Source organism: Ranitomeya variabilis, chromosome 2 (assembly GCF_051348905.1).
Source record: "Ranitomeya variabilis isolate aRanVar5 chromosome 2, aRanVar5.hap1, whole genome shotgun sequence".
Classification (NCBI taxonomy): domain Eukaryota; kingdom Metazoa; phylum Chordata; class Amphibia; order Anura; family Dendrobatidae; genus Ranitomeya; species Ranitomeya variabilis.
The window spans coordinates 671,218,549-671,240,234 of NC_135233.1; the positions used below are offsets into that span (position 1 = coordinate 671,218,549).

Consider the following 21,686-nt stretch of genomic DNA (forward strand, 5'->3'; position numbering starts at 1 on the left):
GGGCAAAGTTGCAACTTTTTGGAGCATGCTCAATCAAAAAAAGCGGATTGAGGCGACGGATCCGCCAAAAAACGGATCGCGACGGATCCGTCGCCCATAGGCACCCATTCAAAAAAAAGGCGGACGCGACGGATCCGCCGCGTTCCGCCTTTTTGCCGGCGACAAAAAACGTTACAAAGTCCGTCAATGTCTAGACAACGTCCGCCAAATATCGACGGATCCGTCGCAAGGCGGATGGAACGGACGACCATCCGCCACAATCCGTCTCTAATGCAAGTCAATGGAAAAATAGCGGATCCGCCCAAAAAAAAAAACGGATCCGCCATTTTACGAAAATGGCGGTTTTTGACTGACGCCGAAAGACTGAAGTGTGAAAGAGGCCTTAATAATACCCCATAAGTCTACTGAATAAAAATCACTGCATCATAACAAGATTTACCATGATACAACTGCCATGCAGTGGTAGATAACAGTTCTAAATATGCTCTCCATAAACCAGCATCCCACAGACGGCTGTGAGGACATTATTGCGTTCAGTTTGCCTGCATCATTTCCAAGACCCTCGTAGGCTGCATGTCTAAACTCACTTGCAGGCAGCCTATGGAAGTACATGGTTTTGTATGGTAACTTATCCAATTGTATCTGCGTCCTACAGACCTGGGCAGATTTAACTATGCAACACCCCCTGCCACCCCTCTTGCCTACATCCCTGCCTCAAAATTATCTTCCGCCACATGGAGTCTTGGACCTGTATCAAAAAGATAGGTCACCTCTAGATTTTTGAAATATAGGTGGTAGTATTATTATTAAAAATTGATTTTAAATTGAAATTGTAGTTGATATTCAGTATGCCAGTTTCTGAAGTTCACCTACTATATTTTCTTATCTGCTTACCATGTTCCTGGCAGAAGTAAAGGTTGAGATGACCGCACCGGTGACCACCTTTATAGAGCCAGGTACAGGACCGGCCTGTGAATCCACAATTACAGTTTCATTTTACATTCCCCTGGATCACCAGGACGACCCACCCAAACCCTCCGAGATCAATGTATTTGTTACAGAAAGACCTCAAACAACAGTTTACGTGCGGTAAGATTGTGTTAGTCCTACTATACATCAACCTATATGGTGTTCTACAGTGGAAATATGCATGGGACGCAGTAGTCATTTAGCTATAAGTAATTTCCACTTTCTGTAATATGAATTCTATGTGTGAAAACACATCCTTATTACATATTCACTGTGTACAAATTCATACTTGCCGTGGTGGTGTAAGGTGCCCGAGCAAGGTAGCCGTGGGCGAGCAGCTGCTCCCGTTTGCTCTGGCTCCCTACACACAAATTGTGTCCCAGTCCTGGTTTGCTGCTGTGTATGGGGTGCATCACACTTACTTGTGGCCCATAGGCCTTCACTGACTCCAAGCTTCCATGTTCCAGAATCTTCACAGCAGGCAATCCAGGGGACACCAAATTCATAAAAACAGTCAAACTTTTACTTGGCAACTTATCGTCATTACAATCAGGCATATAGGATAGGGCCCAATGGGTTACAGTCTTTCCCACAGGTACCGGACATAATTTCAGCCTAAATTCTCGCTATGGGTAGAGCATCCCTTTTGCTAACTCCTCTAGCATTAGGAATTCTTCCTCACCACAAGCAGGGCACCTGGATTGCATCACCTCCCGCCTCTGACATTTTCAATCCATCTTTCAATGCAGCTACGCAGGCTTAGTGTGCCAACGTCCATCTTGAGGTTCCCAGGCCAACAGATGGATTTGCATGGAAGGGTTCTATGGCAATTCACTGCTCCGAGTAACAGGCTCACGTTGTCCCTAGCAGCCTATTGCCTATGACCTCTCTGTGTCTTCACCACACTTCCTCCAACTGCCCTTGACACTTCCTGAACTTGGTACTAACCTTCAGTTCCCCCTCCCAGAACTGGGCCGGGTTTTTCAGTAAACTCTTATCCAGGTTAGACAGCAGCTTCAGAGGATTTTACTTTGACAACATACATACATTAGTATAAATACATTTAGCAACTTGAGGTGTTGGGGTAGAACATCACCTCCACCATTCCTACAGTGGTATACTACACAGCCAAACAGACAGCTCTAGAGGTCTAAGGAAGCCAATATTTTGTAGGTCAGATACATGTGGGGATTCCTATATGGGGCTACAGTAAGTTGATCATAGTGCAAATTGCCACTCTAATTACTTACAGTATATTAATCCTTTTGGCCTTTTCAGACTATTATTGTCTACAAAAAAAACACCACAGAAAAACAGGCAAAGGTGCTTACCTGTCTAGGCCTCAAATCAAATGCACTCTCATGGTGCAGTGGGCCCCAAGTAAAGATGGCGACTACACAGGTGTGGTAATACCAAATGAGACAGCCAGCCTACAATCAGGGATTGGCCGCTGGGCACACCAGTGCAAATAATAATCTGCAGCAATGTTCACACAGAGTATGCACAGCAACTGGATCCTAGCCTATTAGTAACGCCATGTGGCGGGCTGACCAGTGCTAACTGTAATGCGTCCTGTGTGAACAGAGGCCACAACTTACAAAGCCATCAGGGCCCAACTGCACCTCAAAAAGTAAAAGTAAAAAAAGTGCACAAGAACATATCGAAAAATGTAAGGTATTAGTTAGTATTATGGCCACAATACATAAGCTGGCAACCCACGTCACGGGTCCTCACGCTTGCCAGTCCTAGTCTAACAGCAAAAACCACAACAGGAGGAAAAAAAGAGGAAAAAACCTCCACTATTCTAGAAAAAACACCACAGAAAAACAGGCAAAGGTGCTTACCTGTCTAGGCCTCAAATCAAATGCACTCTCATGGTGCAGTGGGCCCCAAGTAAAGATGGCGACTACACAGGTGTGGTAATACCAAATGAGACAGCCAGCCTACAATCAGGGATTGGCCGCTGGGCACACCAGTGCAAATAATAATCTGCAGCAATGTTCACACAGAGTATGCACAGCAACTGGATCCTAGCCTATTAGTAACGCCATGTGGCGGGCTGACCAGTGCTAACTGTAATGCGTCCTGTGTGAACAGAGGCCACAACTTACAAAGCCATCAGGGCCCAACTGCACCTCAAAAAGTAAAAGTAAAAAAAGTGCACAAGAACATATCGAAAAATGTAAGGTATTAGTTAATATTATGGCCACAATACATAAGCTGGCAACCCACGTCACGGGTCCTCACGCTTGCCAGTCCTAGTCTAACAGCAAAAACCACAACAGGAGGAAAAAAAGAGGAAAAAACCTCCACTATTCTAGAAAAAACACCACAGAAAAACAGGCAAAGGTGCTTACCTGTCTAGGCCTCAAATCAAATGCACTCTCATGGTGCAGTGGGCCCCAAGTAAAGATGGCGACTACACAGGTGTGGTAATACCAAATGAGACAGCCAGCCTACAATCAGGGATTGGCCGCTGGGCACACCAGTGCAAATAATAATCTGCAGCAATGTTCACACAGAGTATGCACAGCAACTGGATCCTAGCCTATTAGTAATGCCATGTGGCGGGCTGACCAGTGCTAACTGTAATGCGTCCTGTGTGAACAGAGGCCACAACTTACAAAGCCATCAGGGCCCAACTGCACCTCAAAAAGTAAAAGTAAAAAAAGTGCACAAGAACATATCGAAAAATGTAAGGTATTAGTTAATATTATGGCCACAATACATAAGCTGGCAACCCACGTCACGGGTCCTCATGCTTGCCAGTCCTAGTCTAACAGCAAAAACCACAACAGGAGGAAAAAAAAGAGGAAAAAACCTCCACTATTCTAGAAAAAACACCACAGAAAAACAGGCAAAGGTGCTTACCTGTCTAGGCCTCAAATCAAATGCACTCTCATGGTGCAGTGGGCCCCAAGTAAAGATGGCGACTACACAGGTGTGGTAATACCAAATGAGACAGCCAGCCTACAATCAGGGATTGGCCGCTGGGCACACCAGTGCAAATAATAATCTGCAGCAATGTTCACACAGAGTATGCACAGCAACTGGATCCTAGCCTATTAGTAACGCCATGTGGCGGGCTGACCAGTGCTAACTGTAATGCGTTCTGTGTGAACAGAGGCCACAACTTACAAAGCCATCAGGGCCCAACTGCACCTCAAAAAGTAAAAGTAAAAAAAGTGCACAAGAACATATCGAAAAATGTAAGGTATTAGTTAATATTATGGCCACAATACATAAGCTGGCAACCCACGTCACGGGTCCTCACGCTTGCCAGTCCTAGTCTAACAGCAAAAACCACAACAGGAGGAAAAAAAGAGGAAAAAACCTCCACTATTCTAGAAAAAACACCACAGAAAAACAGGCAAAGGTGCTTACCTGTCTAGGCCTCAAATCAAATGCACTCTCATGGTGCAGTGGGCCCCAAGTAAAGATGGCGACTACACAGGTGTGGTAATACCAAATGAGACAGCCAGCCTACAATCAGGGATTGGCCGCTGGGCACACCAGTGCAAATAATAATCTGCAGCAATGTTCACACAGAGTATGCACAGCAACTGGATCCTAGCCTATTAGTAACGCCATGTGGCGGGCTGACCAGTGCTAACTGTAATGCGTCCTGTGTATTATTGTCTACAGTTGTGGCCAGAGGTTTTGAAGCTAACATAAATTTTGCCACTTCACTGTTTTTAGCTTTTTTAATCATATGTTTCTATGATTACTTAAGTGCAATTATAAACATTTCATTAGTTTTTAATCTTTTTTTAAGAAATACATAAAATTTATGCAAAGTCTCAACATTTACAGCGTTGACCCTTATTTTTCAAGATTTCAGCAATTTGCCCTGGATCAGCTGGATATCACCTTCTGGGCCAAATTCTCACTAATTAAGATTAGTGGGGAGTTTCCTGAGTTGGACCCAACATTTAAATGTATTTACATCTCTTTATCTTACTCCGTGATATTAGTGATTTATATAAAGATTCAACTAGTTCTAGACGGTGCTTTTATTTCTGTACACATCGCAAAAGAGGAAGACAACGTTTCATGTCATTTTCATGTCACGATCTGTAGGAGCTAGAACAATTTAATCATCTACTGAATAAATATTAATTGACAAAGTTTCCCATGAAAGTGAATCCAGACTGTCACATGAAGTAAAACGAAAATTAGGATTAATAGTTGGATAGACGACAGAGAGTGTGATCAGGTTATGGCTGTACAGCTGAATTCAGATGAATGTGTAGCATGGTCTGAGTACCAGTCATGATGCACAAACTGGCCATGGATCTCCTAACCCAAACTTAACAGTATATAGTGTGTTTATTTAGTATTACCCAGATAGAGGAATGGTAAATCACTATTTCTTCTCTGCTTAGGATGTTAGCATAGCCAGATATTCATTGTAATAAACACAATAATTTTCTCTTTTTTGTTTTTAAAGATCTTTTGGAGGATTTACTAATGGCGTGAAGAACCAAGAACAAATCTTGCAGCTATCAGAATGCCTAAAACGAGATGGAAAGCTGTTTGATGAGAGCATCTACTACACGGCCGGATATGACAGCCCATTTAAGCTACTCAATCGGCACAACGAGGTGTGGTTGATAGCAAAGCAATGATGGACGACTCTATAAAGTGCCATAGTACATCTAAAGTAGACTTACATTTGTATATATTTTAAGAAATCAGTTCTTAAAGGGAATCTTTCCACAGGATTCACCCCCAGAACTATTTATATGTGAATGTAGCTCTTTCACAGATACCTTTACATAGCCAGTCTTTTCCTCTGTTAATGAAAAATCAGTTTTTCAATTGATATTTAAATGAGCTAAAGGACTTTGGTAGATCTAAAGCCTCTGTGACTCCATCTCTATTCACTGCCCAGCTCCACCTCCTCCTGCCTGACTGACAGTTTCTATGCTGTGCAATTTCAGGTAAATTACCATTTGTTACAGACTATAGGGCACACTTTTTTCCTCCAAAAATGTGGAGGAAAATGGTGGGTGCGTCTTATAGTCTGGATCTACCAGCTCTGGCTGTGGTGGAGAGGTGGGGGAGGGACAGCGGTGAGGCAGCGTGTCACAGAGGCAGGAGCCGGCTACTTAAAGAGACATTAATATTCACTGCATTCCACACCCATGGGCATGAAGGACAATAAATATTAATTTCTCTTTAATAGCATCCTGGTATGATTGGCTCCCATCTCCATCCTGGTATGCATGGCCCCACCCTTATCCTGGTATGATTGCCCCCCATCCTGCTATGCATTGCTCCATCCAAAAACATAAAAAAAACAAACCATTACACTTACCTTCCCGGCGCTTCCTCGCCGCATCTTGTTCCGATGCCATCAGCTGCTTTATGCTTGTAAGCAGCGCATGGCAGAGACATTATGCGCTGCTTGCAAGCCGAAGGGCAGCTGCTGGAATACTCACTGCTCTGCATGCTGGGACTGTATGCGTGGAGAGCAGTGAGTATTAATTGCTCTTTAATAGCGAGCACAGTGTCAGCCGGAGCCTTCTTGCAGCTTCCTGCGGTCATGTGTGAAGCTACTAAAGGTAATGAATATTCACATGGGTGTGGAATGCGGTGAATATTCATTTATCTTAAGTAGCGGCACACGTGACCACCTGCAGCTGCAGGAAGGCTCCGGCTGACACTGTGACTGCTATTAAAGAGCAATGAATATTCACTGCTCTCCACGCATACAGTTGGAGCGCCCCCACGTTAAGGGCAATGGGGTACTCGGTACCGGGTCTCTCTCGGTTCTGGGGATGTCACGGTGGCCCGACCCGGTCCGTGGCCCTTCTGAGGGGTGTCCAATTAAAAGGTGTGAAGTTTGTCTGGTGTTCGTGACGCCACCTGTGGTTTTCGGTCAGGGTGACCGACGCTGCTAGGGGTCCGCTGGGATGATGGAGTGGCAGCTAGATGGTATACCTTCCCACAGGTGAAGTATGTCCCCAGGGCTTCCCTGATGTGTAGGTGGTGATGGTGGACGTTGTAAGGCGCATTGAATAACGAGGACACAAAGGTTGCAGTCTCTTTACCTTTTACTGAAGACTTCAGCATCCACAGTCCAGAGTACCGTTCACAGGGCAGGCGAAGTCCGGCCGGTCCGAAGGCAAATCCAGAGTTCTCTTAACCAGGTGAAAATGAGTAGCCTTCCTACTAGCGCCTGTGTGTTGTAGTACCTCCCTGCTGAGCACCACGGGATAGTCCTCACAACCTTTGTAGATGTTTCTGATGTTCTCTCCCTCTCTGTCCCCCAGATGGTATGGATAGGACAACCCGTATGACAGGGTAGGCCTGGAGCTTATTTATAGGGACCCTAGAGATGCCCCTCTCCCACAATTTGCCTCCGTGTCTTCTTAGGTATTAAGGTCGGGCAGCCAACTTGGAATTAACTGTCCTGCCGGTCTCTGAAGTAATGCGTAGAGTCAATTACTCCCTCGGTGTTCCGGCCACCGGCTACGCGCCTCAGAAGGAGGCTGCCGATCTTGGGGCAGAACTCCTCCCGGTATTATCTCCTTGTGCTGTGACTTCGCTTCTCACTCTCCACAATACACTTCGCTTCGTGTCCTTTCTTAGGATGCTGCCGCATGTGGTGCAGGCACAGCTCCGTAACATTCTATCTCTTGCTAGGCCTCTGTCAGGATCCCACCCCTGACAGAGACCCTCTGTCTGCAGCTCAGATGTTCCTCCTTTTCCCCCTGTCTGCCTGACAGGTCCTCTCTGGGTCAAACCCAGGCAGCTTCTGACTCACTTCCTATCCAACCCACCAGTTTTACCCTTCTGTGAGGAGTGCCCTAATAGATAGAAGCAAGGCTCCCCCTGGTGGACTGGAGTGTGAAGTGTAGTGTGTGACTTGTGATACCTGGCAAGGTGAACTCCTTTAGTACCATCAGACGTAATATCACTCCCCCTGGTGGAAGAGCGACATTACTGCAACGACCAGGACTCTGGGGCGCTGCACAGTCCCGGCATGCAGATCAGTGAGTATTCTGGCAGCTGCCCTTTGGCTTGCAAGCAGCGCATGATGTCCCTGCCATGCGCTGCTTACAAGCATTAAGCAGCTGCTGGCATCGGCAAGAAACGCGAAGGAGTGCCATGAAGGTAAGTGTAATGTTTTTTTTTTAATGTTTTCTGATGGGGCTATTCATACTAGTATGGGGGTGGGGGTCAATCATACCCAGTTAAGGATGGGATCCTGCATTCCAGGATAGGGATGGGACCATGCATACTAGGACTAGATGGGGTCCTGCATACCAGAATAGGGATAAAGGTGACAATGCCTGCCAGGATAGGGATGAAGGGGACCATTCCTATCAGGATAGAGATGACATGCATACCAGGCTAGGGATGAGGAGGCCCTGCATACCAGGATAGGGATGAGGGGGGCTATGTGTGTCAGGATGGGGATGACAGGACCATATATACCAGGATAGGGGATGTTAAGTAAAGAATTTTTTCTTCATTTTTTCTTCCCTTTATTTCCTCCTCTAAAACCTAGGTGCGTCTTAAGGACCGGTGCGTCTTATAGTCCAAAAAATATGTAGCTATCAGTCAAACAGAGTGACAGAGGCTTCAGATCTACAGCCTCATTTGGATATTTATCCAAATGCTAATTTCTCATTAACAAGAACGGACTGGCCATGTAAAGATATTGCTGAACTGTCTTTACAAGAGTTACATGCGCATTTAAACAGTTTGCGGGGTGAAATCCCCTCTTATGTCTTTGTGCCTTAATGTTTATGGCTGTTACACTTTTAATTCAATTGCTTTAAGAAAGGGCCAATAAGGGATAGCAGAAATATGAATTATTCCTAATGATGGTCAAATAAGTATGCTGCTATTTGTAATTTCTAAACTGCAGAGAGAATGTTGGTGCTATATGTGGTACTAATTAAAGGTCACAACCAATAAAAGAACCCACTAGGAAATACTAGACCTCCCATAATTTATGCGCCTAGAAACGCAATAATTTATGCACAAAGAAACATAACAACACGATATAATCATAATGTCGACAGAATTTTTTTTTATCGATGCCACATTCCTGGATGAAGGCTCTGACGAAACACGCGCAGGATCTGGTGCCATCCTGGTTGGGTATGAGCAATAATGGATTCATTACATTGATTATCCCATCGCAAAAAGGGAGAAAACGGAGTGTATGTTTCAAAAAGGTACAAACAATCTTTATTGAATTAGTTAACAATCAATTACACTGCCCATTAAAAAGATGCAAAGAAGGAAATGCAATAGTGATAAACATCAATCAATAAACTTCATATTCCATATATGGGGTCTAACCAGGAAGTGCCCCATTTTTATACGAACTTTACCAGCGCTGGTCCCAAAGTTTTTAACCATATCTAACCCTGTGTACTACTTAACTAATATGCCCACCACTGCATATTTTCCCTTCTGAACTATAAACCCTATACTATACCTTATGTCCTAAACCTATCTCTATTATTTCCCTATACACTGCACAGTAATCACCAAACATTAGAAGAACAGCATACATTAGTGCCTATAAGGTTCTGTGCACTTTACATTTTACACAACTGAGAAAATAAAATAAAGCGGCATATTTAAACACAATACTTTGCATAACATACATTGTATAAAATGTATTATTGCTTAAAAGCAGTTTCCCTTTTGACTAACTTTAAACCATAGGTTCAGTAATGTGTGCAAAAACAAGCCGAGCTTTACTTACCCTCCCCTCCCTGGATCCAGTACTATCTCCTTCAGTTGAAAGGAGTTATTTGGTCATATATTCAGCCTTTAAAGGGGGAGTTCTTAGTAGTAAAATATCAATCTGATGACAAAATCCCTTTAATCCTTCTTGATAAATCTGATATATATTTAGATCTTGTCTAATGCTGGGTTTAAAAGTCCCGACTGCAGGCATTGAACAACACAATTGGTGCAGGGCACACTAAATGATCATTTAACCCCCTAACTTTAAACCACCTATTAGTTGGCTTACTTTAAATCAGAAATTTGCTCCACAATTTCGGTGCATTTGTGTTGCAGACGAGGCCGGGTCCATTTTTCACTAAGCCGCTTCCCTGTGCAGTGAGGCCAAGTTTAATTGATGGACAAGGTACAAAAAGTATCAAAAACAATAACTATACTGCAAGTCATGAAAGTTTGTTTGTGAGTATTTAGCACACTGTAAGGGTATGTGCACACGTTGCGGATTCTGCTGCGGATTTTTCTGCAGTGGATTTGGAAAATCCGCAGTGCAAAACCACTGCGGTTTTCACTGCGGATTTTCTCGCGGTTTCTTCTGCGGATTCCTCTGCGGTTTTTCAACTGCACTTTCCTATTGGTGCAGGTTAAAAACCGCTGCGGAATCCGCACAAAGAATTGACATGCTGCGGTTGTTTTAATAATTTATTGCTCTCTCAATCCATTTGCAGGCCCTCGCTTGGCAAAATAATAAACGCACAAGATACATACCTTCAGATGACCTATCACGTCCAGCGAGGTAATCCATCTGAAGGGGTTAACTAATATTACAGGCACGAGCTGCGATAAACCACTCGCTCGTGCCTGTAATCCCCGGGTGTTGAAAGGAAAGCTGGATCTGTACTTACATTGAGTCGCGGTGATGCGCCCCTGCTGGATGTTCTCATGAACTGCAGCCTGGGAACTTTTTCCCACGCTCCAGGTCATATGAGGACATCCACCAGGGGGCGCATCACCGCGACTGAAGGAAATGTAGGTCAATGACCTACATTTCCTTCATTCGCCGGGGAATTACAAGCACGAGCACACAGCTGCATTAGCAGAGCTCCTGCCTGTAAAATAATTAACCCCTTCAGATGGATTACCTCGTGGGACGTGACGGTTCAACTGAGGGTATGTATCTTGTGCGTTTATTATTTTGCCAAGCGAGGGCCTGCAAATGGATTGAGAGAGCAATAAATTATTAAAACAACCGCTGTGTTTATTTCATTAAAATACTTTTTAATCATGTGTGTGTGTGTTTTTTAACCCTTTCAAACAATTGGATTAATAATGGATAGGTGTCATAATTGACGCCTCTCCATTATTAATCTGGCTTAATGTCACCTTACAATAGCAAGGTGGCATTAACCCTTCATTACCCCATATCCCACCGCTACAGGGAGTGGGAAGAGAGTGGCCAAGTGCCAGAATAGGCGCATCTTCCAGATGTGCCTTTTCTGGGGTGGCTGGGGGCAGATGTTGGTAGCCACAGGGGGGCCAATAACCATGGACCCTCTCCTGGCTATTAATATCTGCCCTCAGTCACTGGCTTTACCATTCTGGCAGATAAAATTGCGCGGGAGCCCACGCCAATTTTTTCCGCCATTTAACCCTTTATTTTAGCAGCTACAGCGCTGAAATTTTGCACATACACACTACTAACATTAGTAGTGTGGAATATGCAAAAAAAAAAGGGGATATGAGATGGTTTACTGTATGTAAACCATGTCTCATATCCTGTCGGGTTTGTGCAGGAGAAATGAGAAGCCGGCAATTGAATTACCGGCTTTTCACTAACACCGCTGCGTATTTCTCGCAAGTCACACTGCTGGTCCGTGTGGAATCCGTATTTTTCTCGCCCCCATAGACTTTCATTGGCGATTTTTTTGCGCAATACGCTGACAAACGCAGCATGCTGCGATTTTGTACGGCCGTAGAAAGCCGTATATTACGGATCCGTAATATACGGCTGATAGGAGCAGCCCCATTGAGAATAATTGTGCCGTATGTAATGCGAGTTTTACGGACGTAGTTTCTGCGCTCTTACGTCCGTAAAACTCGCATGTGTGACCCCGGCCTTAGGATTTGGATTCTGCAGTGTTTAAAGAGAAATGTTAATGTCCCCAAAGGCTATTAATGTGCAGCTACTGGGCTAATCTGCAGGTTAATAGTGTTACAATGTTGTCCGGCCACCTTACTGAAAGTGGCCTCTGGTAAAAAATTAACTTTATTCCTACCAGGAGCTCCCAGCTTTCAGTCATGGAAGTGTGCATGGCTCGACTACAGTCACAACTCACAGTTCGGAGCGGCAGTTGTCAGCATGACCAGGGACTTTGACTGACAGTGTAACAAGGGCACCTGGGGGGGGTAGTTGTGGCCGAGTTATTTAAAGGCACAGTACTTAGACAGGATCCACTGAGCAAATGGTTGGCGAGCATCCCTAGTCCCTTGTACATAAATAGCCGGGACCGACACAGCTTTTCCCACGGGGTACCTTTCTCTTCCTCTGGTCACTGTAGTCCAGGGAATGAGAATTCAAGACTGCAGCTGCTTTCTAACAGGGAAATAACTTTTAACGAAAGAGAATTGAAGAGAATTAATATTCAAATTGCCTCTTCAGAGAAAAAGAGGACTTGAACTCTATAGCGCCACCTGTTGGAAGAACGTAGCTCCCAACCATCCCTCATACTGCGGGACTGTCCCGATTTTGCGGCTGTGCTCTGCAGTCCTGCACAGTCCCACACAGGCAGCAGGAGAAGCAGCCGACACCCCCCCTTGTATTAGGCCACGCCCCTCCATATCTTCTTCGCCATGCCATGCCATGGTCTCAGCACTATAATGCAACTGAGGTCAAACCCCAATGCAATACCAGCAATATAATGGAAACATATCCCAAATGACAGAAAAGGGAAACAAATAACAATGATCATAATAACAACAATACGAAATACAAAAAGGTTTACACCACAATCAAATATATCATACCATCCCAGAGAAAGTAAAATAAGCTCCTTATTAAATTGTTTATTAAAATTAGACTTCAGGTTAACCCCTTACTGACATCGGACGTATAAGGGTATGGCTCCACGGTCCGGAGGGGCGGCGGTATCGCCGCAGCGGAGAAGCCGCTCGGCGCTAAGCCCCGCCCCCTTCCTGGGACGCGATGATGCCGGATGTGTACAGTACACATCCGGGATCATCGCACCCCTCGCCATAGGGCCCTGTGATATGCCTTGCGGGGACGCTGCGTCCCCGCAAGGTGTACGGGCATGCTGCGATCTGAAAAGACGCGCAGCATGTCCGGAGTCGCAGGGCCGCCGCGTGCGGGTTTCCACGCATAGTGGAGACGGGATTTCCTAAAATCCCCTCCACTATGCTGGAACATCTGGACGCTGCTTGTTTGACGCTGCAGCGTCAAACAAGCAGCGTTTACTTACCGTGGAAACATACCCTTAGTATGCCGATGTCAGTACCCCTCCCTTTGATGTGGGCTCCGGCGGTGAGCCCACGTCTTTTCCGGGACATGTCAGCTGTTTTGAACATCTGACATGTGCCTGCAATAGACGCGGGTGGAATTGCCACCTATTAACTAGTTAAATGCCGCTGTCAAACTCTGACAGCGGAATTTAAATCGTGCTTCAGGCCATTGGGATGGAAATACGCACACCGCTGACTCCTTGAGACCTTAAGGCTATGTGCACATGTTCCCGATGCTCCAGTCCCAGTAATGCATTGCGAGAATGACCTGTGATGACGTAGCGGTCTTGCGAGACCTCTACATCATCACAGGTCATTGCCGCAATGCATTATTGGGAACGGGAGCATCGCGAGGAGCTGGAAGACAGCTGAGGACACCGGAAGGTGAGAATATCATGATTTTTTATTTTAATTCTTTTTTTTTTTACAATTATATGGCTCCCAGGGCCTGGAGTAGAAGCTCCTCTCCTCCACCCTGGGTACCAATCGCACATGATCCACTTACTTCCCGCATGGTGGGCACAGCCACATGCGGAAAGTAAGCGGATCAATGCATTCTTATGTGCGCGGAATCCCCGCGATTCCGAACAAAGAATGAACATGCTGCGTTTTTTTCCAGAATGCGATTCCGCCACAGAAAAAAACGCAACATGTGCACAAAAATTGCAGATTGCATTCTAATAATAGGATGCTTAATGTAAGCATTTTTTTCGTGGTTTTATTGCGTTTTTATAGCGAAAAACTGTGAAAAAAACATGAAAAATCCTGAACGTGTGCACACAGCCTAAGGCTATGTGCACACGTTCTGGAAAGTGTGCAGAATTTTCCTGAACAAAAACGGACTTTTTCTGCAGGAAATCCACATGCGTTTTTTTCGCGTATTTTTCACTTTATTTTCCGGAGCTTCCCAATGCAATAAATAGCGACAAAAAACGCAAAAAATCCGCAAAATTAATGAACATGCTGCATTTTTTACCACGATGCGTTTTTTTTGCGGGAAAAACACATGTGCACAAAAATTGCAGAATGCATTAAAAATGATGGGATGCTTATGTATGCGTTTTTTAGCGTTTTTTCAGCGGAAAACGGCTGAAAAAACGTGAAAAATCCTAAACGTGTGCACATAGCCTTATGGTTGTCAGTGCCAGATTGCTGTGAGCGCTACCCTGTGGTCGGCGCTCATAGCAACTCAGCAATTCTACTACATAGAGGTGATCTGGCCATCGCCTGTATGTAGCTGAGCCGATCGAGTTGTGCCAGCTTCTAGCCTCCTATGAAGACTGTTGACGCATGGCAAAAGTAAAAAAAAAAGTGTTTAAAAATATAAAAAAAATTAAAAGAATATAACAGTTCAAATCACCCCCCCTTTCGTCCCATTCATAATGAAACAATAAAAATAAAATCAAACCTACACATATTTGATATCGCCGCTTCCAGAATTGCCCAATCTATCAATAAATAAAAAGCATTAACCTGATTGATAAACGGTGTAGTGAGAAAAAAAAGTCAAAACGCCAAAATTACGTTTTTTTGGTTGCCACGACACTACATTAAAATGCAATAATGGGAGATCAAAAGATCATATCTGCACCAAAATGGTATCATTAAAAGCGCCAGCTCAGCGCTCAAAAAATAAGCCCTCACCCGACCTGAGATCACGAAAAATGGAGACGCTACGAGTATCGGAAAATGGCACAATTTTTTTTTAGCTAAATTTGGAATTTTTTTTCACAGCTTAGATAAAAGAGAACCTAGACATGTTTGGTGTCTATGAACTCGTAATGACCTGGAGAATCATAATGGCAGGTCTGTTTTAGCATTTAGTGAATCTAGCAAAAAAGCCAAACAAAAAACAAGTGTGGGACTGCACTTTTCTTGCAGTTTCACCGCACTTGGAATTTTTTTCCCGTTTTCTAGTACATGACATGGTAAAACCAATGATGTTGTTCAAAAGTACAACTCGTCCCACAAAAAATAAGCCCTCACATGGCCAAATTGGCGGAAAAATAAAAAAGTTATGGCTCTGGGAAGGAGGGGAGCGAAAAACCAAAACCGCAAAACCAAAAAAGCTCCGGTCATGAGGGGTTAAGATTTTTGATGCTTTAAGTAAATTAAATATATCAAATAATGTGGTGTTCTATAGTTAAAACCTCGGGTGATATAATTTAGCATATGGTGACTTTCCTGCCTTTTTACACTTACACATATATGTGACATGATTAGAGATTAAGGCCCTGATTCATTGAGTTTGGCGTTGTGAATGCCAGTCTTAATGAACGCTGCCACTCGAGTAATTCATTAAGATGAGCACATCGCTCGATGAGTCTGACAATTGCAGTGTGCCGCTGGGAGAAGTGTACTTCAGTCGGGGACTGGCACACATTTCTGGAGTAATTTACGCCACTAAAGTGGTATAACTATTCATGAATTTGCTGGTCAGGCTCAGACCATATTGGCTCAGCTGGCCGAGTCAGGCATAAAAATGCCAAAAGTCCCAATATTTTGGTACAACCTGTGGTTGTGCAAAAATGTAGCGACGTATTGAAATGTGCTATGCCAGAATGCTAAACACCTTAATAAATCAGCCCCTATGTTTTTATTACATAAATAAAACAAGTCCTGTTTTTCTCTGAAGAGCAATTTGCATATTACATTTCCCAGAGGAGCATTGCACTGCGAATAAGCCTCCTTACCTTGACAAGCCAGAGCTGGTATGTCACTCTCCACAAGGAGAAACGCTACCCCTTAGACCCCAGTCCAGAGCCTCTCACCTAGCCAAATCAGTTCTCATGCTTCGCACTGATGAGGGCCAACAGCCCGAAACACTGTGTCTGCGAATTGAGATACTGATTTGGCTTTTATCCTAAGTCATATTGCACGACTCTTTAAAGGGTTGATTGTGACTTGTAGGATCGCTACTTCCAACAGGTGGCGCTATAGAGTTAAGTCCTCTTTTTTTCAGAAGAGGCAATTTGCATATTAAAACAAATTAGTGACTAGTAGTGATGAGTGAGCATGCTTGGTTGAGGTGTTATCTGAGCATGCTCGGGTGTTATCCGTGTATCTCGGGTGTGCTAGGATAATATGTGTAAGTCCCCGTGGCTGCATGTTTCACGCCTGTTAGCCTCAACATATGTGGCGATTGCCTAACAGGCCTAACAAAATTGCCTAACAAACAGTCACAAAACATGCAGCCGTGGGGACTTGAGCAAGTTATTTGAGCACTCCCAAGATACTCGGATAATACTGGAGCATGCTCAGATAACACGATATGTGAGCACACTCGCTCATCGCTAGTGACTAGTTAATTTGAGGAGATATACAGTAAAGGACCACTAGAGGGCAGATGTGGCACTGTATATGAGCCAACAACAGCCTTCTGTAGGCTGATAGTTTGCATATTGGAGTGTACACAGAGCCGTAGTGTATGCTGTGTGTTCAAAGTAATTTTAGTACATTACAATACTGCTCAAAAAAATAAAGGGAACACTTAAACAACAGAATATAACTCCAAGTAAATCAAACTTCTGTGAAATCAAACTGTCCACTTAGGAAGCAACACTGTTTGACAATCAATTTCACATGCTGTTGTGCAAATGGAATAGACAACAGATGGAAATTATTGGCAATTATCAAGACACACTCAATAAAGGAGTGGTTCTGCAGGTGGGGACCACAGACCACATCTCAGTACCAATGCTTTCAGGCTGATGTTTTGGTCACTTTTGAATGTTGGTTGTGCTTTCACACTCGTGGTAGCATGAGACGGACTCTGCAACCCACACAAGTGGCTTAGGTAGTGCAGCTCATCCAGGATGGCACATAAATGCGAGCTGTGGCAAGAAAGTTTGCTGTGTCTGTCAGCATAGTATCCAGAGGCTGGAGGAGCTACCAGGAGACAGGCCAGTACACCAGGAGACATGGAGGGGGCCGTAGGAGGGCAACAACCCAGCAGCAGGACCGCTACCTCAGCCTTTGTGCAAGGAGGAACAGGAGGAGCACTGCCAGAGCCCTGCAAAATGACCTCCAGCAGGCCACAAATGTGCATGTGTCTGCACAAATGGTTAGAAACCGACTCCATGAGGATGGTCTGAGTGCCCAATGTCCACAGATGGGGGTTGTGCTCACAGACCAACACCATGCAGGACACTTGGCATTAGCCACAGAACATCAGGATTGGAAAATTTGCCACTGGTGCCCTGTGCTCTTCACAGATGAAAGCAGGTTCACACTGAGCACATGTGACAGATGTGACAGAGTCTGGAGACGCCATGGAGAGCAATCTGCTGCCTGCAACATACTTCAGCATGACCGGTTTGGCAGTGGGTCAGTAATGGTGTGGGGTAGCATTTCTTTGGAGGGCCGCACAGCCATCCATGTGCTCACCAGAGGTAGCCTGACTGCCATTAGGTACCGAGATGAGATCCTCACACCCCTTGTGAGACCATATACTGGTGCGGTTGGCCCTGGGTTCCTCCTAACGCAGGACAATGCCAGACCTCATGTGGCTGGAGTGTGTCAGCAGTTCCTGCAAGATGAAGGCATTGAAGCTATGGAGTGGCCCGCCAGTTCCCCAGACCTGAATCCGATTGAACACATCTGGGACATCATGTCTCACACCATCCACCAACTGTCGAGGAGTTGGCTGATGCTTTAGTCCAGGTCTGGGAGGAGATCCCTCAGCAGACCATCCGCCGCCTCATAAGGAGCATAACCAGGCATTGTAGGGAGGTCATACAGGCATGTGGAGGCCACACACACTACTGAGCATCATTTCCTTGTCTTGAGGCATTTCCACTGAAGTTGGATCAGCCTGTAACTTCATTTTCCACTTTGATTTTGAGCATCATTCAAACTCCAGTCCTCCATGGGATATTAGTTGTGATTTATGTTGATCATCTTTATGTTTTATTGTTCTCAACACATTCCACTATGTAATGAATAAAGATTTACAACTGGAATATTTAATTCAGTGATATCTCAGATGTGGGATTTTAATGTTCCCTTCATTTTTTTGAGCAGTGTGTATATGTATATATATATATATATATATATATATATATATATATATATATATATATATATATATATATATATATATATACATACAGTATTATGTAGCAGAGATGAGCTCTGTAGATAAGCCCTAATGGCGGTGGCCGCAGCTTAAATGCAAGAAATGAGGTGACAGATTCCCTTTAAGTTTTGCCAGCAGCAGTGGAAAAGAAACAATTATAGGAGAGTTAATTAAGTGTAAGGACAGGCCATAGTGGGTGGTCGCTTTGGGAATCTCTGGGTAGTTTCAGGAACAGAATTAACTGAATTCAGTTAGAGAAAGGGTGATGACTTGACAGCATCGACCACAGGCAGTAGGCTGATAGGGACTGCATGAGCCTGTTACTCGGGGCAATGGATTGCCAAAGAACCCTTCCATGCGAGTTTGTCTGTTGGCCTTGGAGCCTCGAGATGGACATCTGGGCTTATGGGCACACTGAGAATGCTGAGCTGCAGGGAAAGATGGATTCAAACTCTCAGAGGCGGGAGGTGATTGAATCCGGGTGCACTGATTGTGGTGGAGGAGAATTCCTAGTGCTAGAGGGGTTAGCAAGAGGGATGCTCAACCCATACCAAGAACTAGGGCTGAAGTTAAATCCATGACCTATTGGAAAGACTGTAACCAGTTGGGTCTTATCCTATATGCCTGATTGTAATAACCAAAAGCTGCTAAGTAAATGTTTGACTGTTTTAATGAATTCAGCGTCCCCTAGATTATGTGCTGCGAAGGTTCTGGAAGATGAAAACGTGGAACCAGTGGAGGCCTATGGGCCACAAGTAAGTGTGATGCACCCCACACACAGCAGCAAACCGGGACTAATACACGTTTTGTCTGTAGGGTGCCGGAGCGAGCAGAAGCAGCAGCTCGCCCATGATTACCTCGCTGAGGCACCTCACACTGGTGTAAGAAGATGAAATGTGTATGAAGGTGTTCTATATCTTAAGAGAAACGTCCATTAAGCGTTGGTTCCAAATCACCATTAACATAATCCATGACTTGGATCGCAGTTGCCTCTATGTGGAAAATGGATTCCTTGCCCCCCACATGATTTCCACCAAGAGACTTATCCTCACTCAGACTACTACTACTACTGCCAGTGCCACTACCAGCTTGGCTCACAGAGCTAGCAACACACCTTTGCAAGGCCCAGAAATGCTACAGCAGCCCACATTTTAATTGTGAAGTATATAATTGCCAAATTGGAATATTAGAACAGATATGCCTTAAGTAAAACTTTCATAGATTGTTTTCATATATTTTTTTTTTAAAGTGAACCTTTAAGGCCTCTTTTATAGCATTCTAGTAAGCTGTATGTAAGTCCCCAATCCTCTCTGCATAGCATAAAAAGTCCTTTTATTAAACCCTCAGTGTGTTCTGGTCCAATGTGCGAAGCTGGTCTTGATCTGGCGCCACCTTTCCCGTTGCAATCACCATTCTCCTGCTTGCTTCATGTGGATGAGATGTCCTACATCATCCACAAAGTGTCCCCCAATTGCGCCCCTGTACCGGCATACTTTGCTCTGCTCTGCCGTATTCAGTCAGCATGATACAGGTGTAATATTGGACTATTACAACAACCAAATGTACAAATTTGTGTTTTTGTTTTTACAACACGCACACATGTGAGATACACAATTGTGTTTAAATTTCTGGATTATAGAGATTTTCTATTATCATTGGAAAAAAATGATGGCTTGCCTATCTCATAATCCAGGAAGCACACTTTCTGGGGACTCACAAGCCTTGGATTCAGGATTTTTTAGTAGCAAAATTAAAGGGGTATAAAACTGCTTTCCTTGTTTGTAATGTGTTATTATTATCATTAATAATAATAATAATAATAATAATAATAATAATAATAATAAAAGGGCAGCTTTTATTGTACTGGATTATTATTCAGTCTGAGACAATTCTTCAGTACAGCAGTAGTACACCACAATCAAATTAGACCTTTTTTATCCCATGTGGAATTAGTTATGAACTCTGACCTCATATACCTAAGCTGTAAAAGCCTAAAATGTTCACCAATGTGAGCTCATCATTTTTACTTGAAAATATCTATTATGAGTTATTGTATTTTTCACTAGATATTGTCTGTTTGAAATATGTTTGCTTCTTCATATTGAGATTACCAATGACAGGACTAAAAGCAGTGAAAAGTATGCGAGTTCTCATTAGTAAAAGCAGATGTGGGTTGTATGCTTTGTCCTTTATCCTGCATTTCCATCTCTGACTTAAGACGGATCATCTCCAGCCCAGGCATTTGTTCAGTTTGCATTTGCTTAAACAAGAAGATTTCAACTTAACAATCATTACGATTCATCTGTTGAGATGATAGTCTATGCATCCAGGGCTGGCTCCAGGTTTTCATGGGCCCTGGGCAAAAGAGTCCCGGTGGGCCCCTTTAACATATACCACAATTCATAATGCACGGATACGGCAGAGAAATATAGGTATAGTACAATGCCAGAGATTTCACTTCTTACTTATACTTGAGTGATATCTATTGTGCATTCTACATTAGCTCAGAAACCGGACAGTATAGTCCTCTATACAGAATAATGAGCCCCATATATTGCTCCAAACAGAATAATGAGACCAATATTATGCTCCATACAGAATAATGAGCCTCATATAATGCTCCATACAGTATAATTGGCACCACATAGTCCTCTATACAGAATAATGAGCACCACAAAGTGCTCCATACAGAATGAGCCGCATATATTGCTCCATACGGAATTGACCCCATATAATGCTCCATACAGTATAGTGAGCCACATATAATTCTACCTACATACAGTATATGATGGGCCCCATCTATTGCTCCATATATAATGGGCCTCATATAATGCTCCATACAGTATATGATCGGCCCCATACAGTATACCGAGTCCCATATATTGCTCCATACAGAATGGGTCCCATATACAGTAATACTCCTTACAGAATGGGCCCAGAGCAGGCGGGGGGGTCCAATCGCGGTGGCTGGCACTATAGCACGCCAGTGTCCCCCCTGCCTGCTCAGGGCCCCGGCACTCGCCCGGGTGCTGACGCCGGCCCTGTATGCATCCACAACAAATTTCTATCTAAAGAGAGATATAGTCCGGATCTGATCGGTTCATTCTGTAGGAAAACAGATTTTTTCTTCTTCTCTGATAAGATTTACACAAGTTGATTTTTTTTTACCTTAAATATTATTATTAATAGGAAATTGTTATTTGATTTAGCAAGTTCTCATTGCATTATAAAAGTATAGAAGTTTTTTAGTGACAATAAACGAAGGGAGGAGGAGGTAAAGATCAGTGGGTGGAAGTAAAATAGTAGAAGAACAGAGAGCGTGATGGAAATATGAGGTCTCTGCAGCAATAATGAAATCAGTTGATCAGCTGCCCCATACATTGGACAAATGGTTACTTAGGATCGAAAA

General features: G+C 44.0%; 1 protein-coding gene and 1 long non-coding RNA gene across 2 annotated transcripts in view; both read left to right on the forward strand.

The window, feature by feature from the left end:
- Nucleotides 1-6,318, forward strand: part of HEBP2 (heme binding protein 2) — a 32,317-nt gene extending 25,999 nt beyond the window's left edge. Inside the window, exons 5-6 of the mRNA XM_077292814.1 lie at nucleotides 909-1,089; nucleotides 5,420-6,318. Of these exons, the coding sequence (XP_077148929.1) occupies nucleotides 909-1,089; nucleotides 5,420-5,597 (359 nt within the window). The 3' untranslated portion in view covers nucleotides 5,598-6,318. The remainder of the gene's footprint in view (nucleotides 1-908; nucleotides 1,090-5,419) is intronic.
- The window catches only part of LOC143807584 (uncharacterized), a 1,151,218-nt gene that overhangs the window by 328,345 nt on the left and 801,187 nt on the right, over nucleotides 1-21,686 (forward strand). The gene's annotated exons all lie outside the window — the stretch shown is intronic.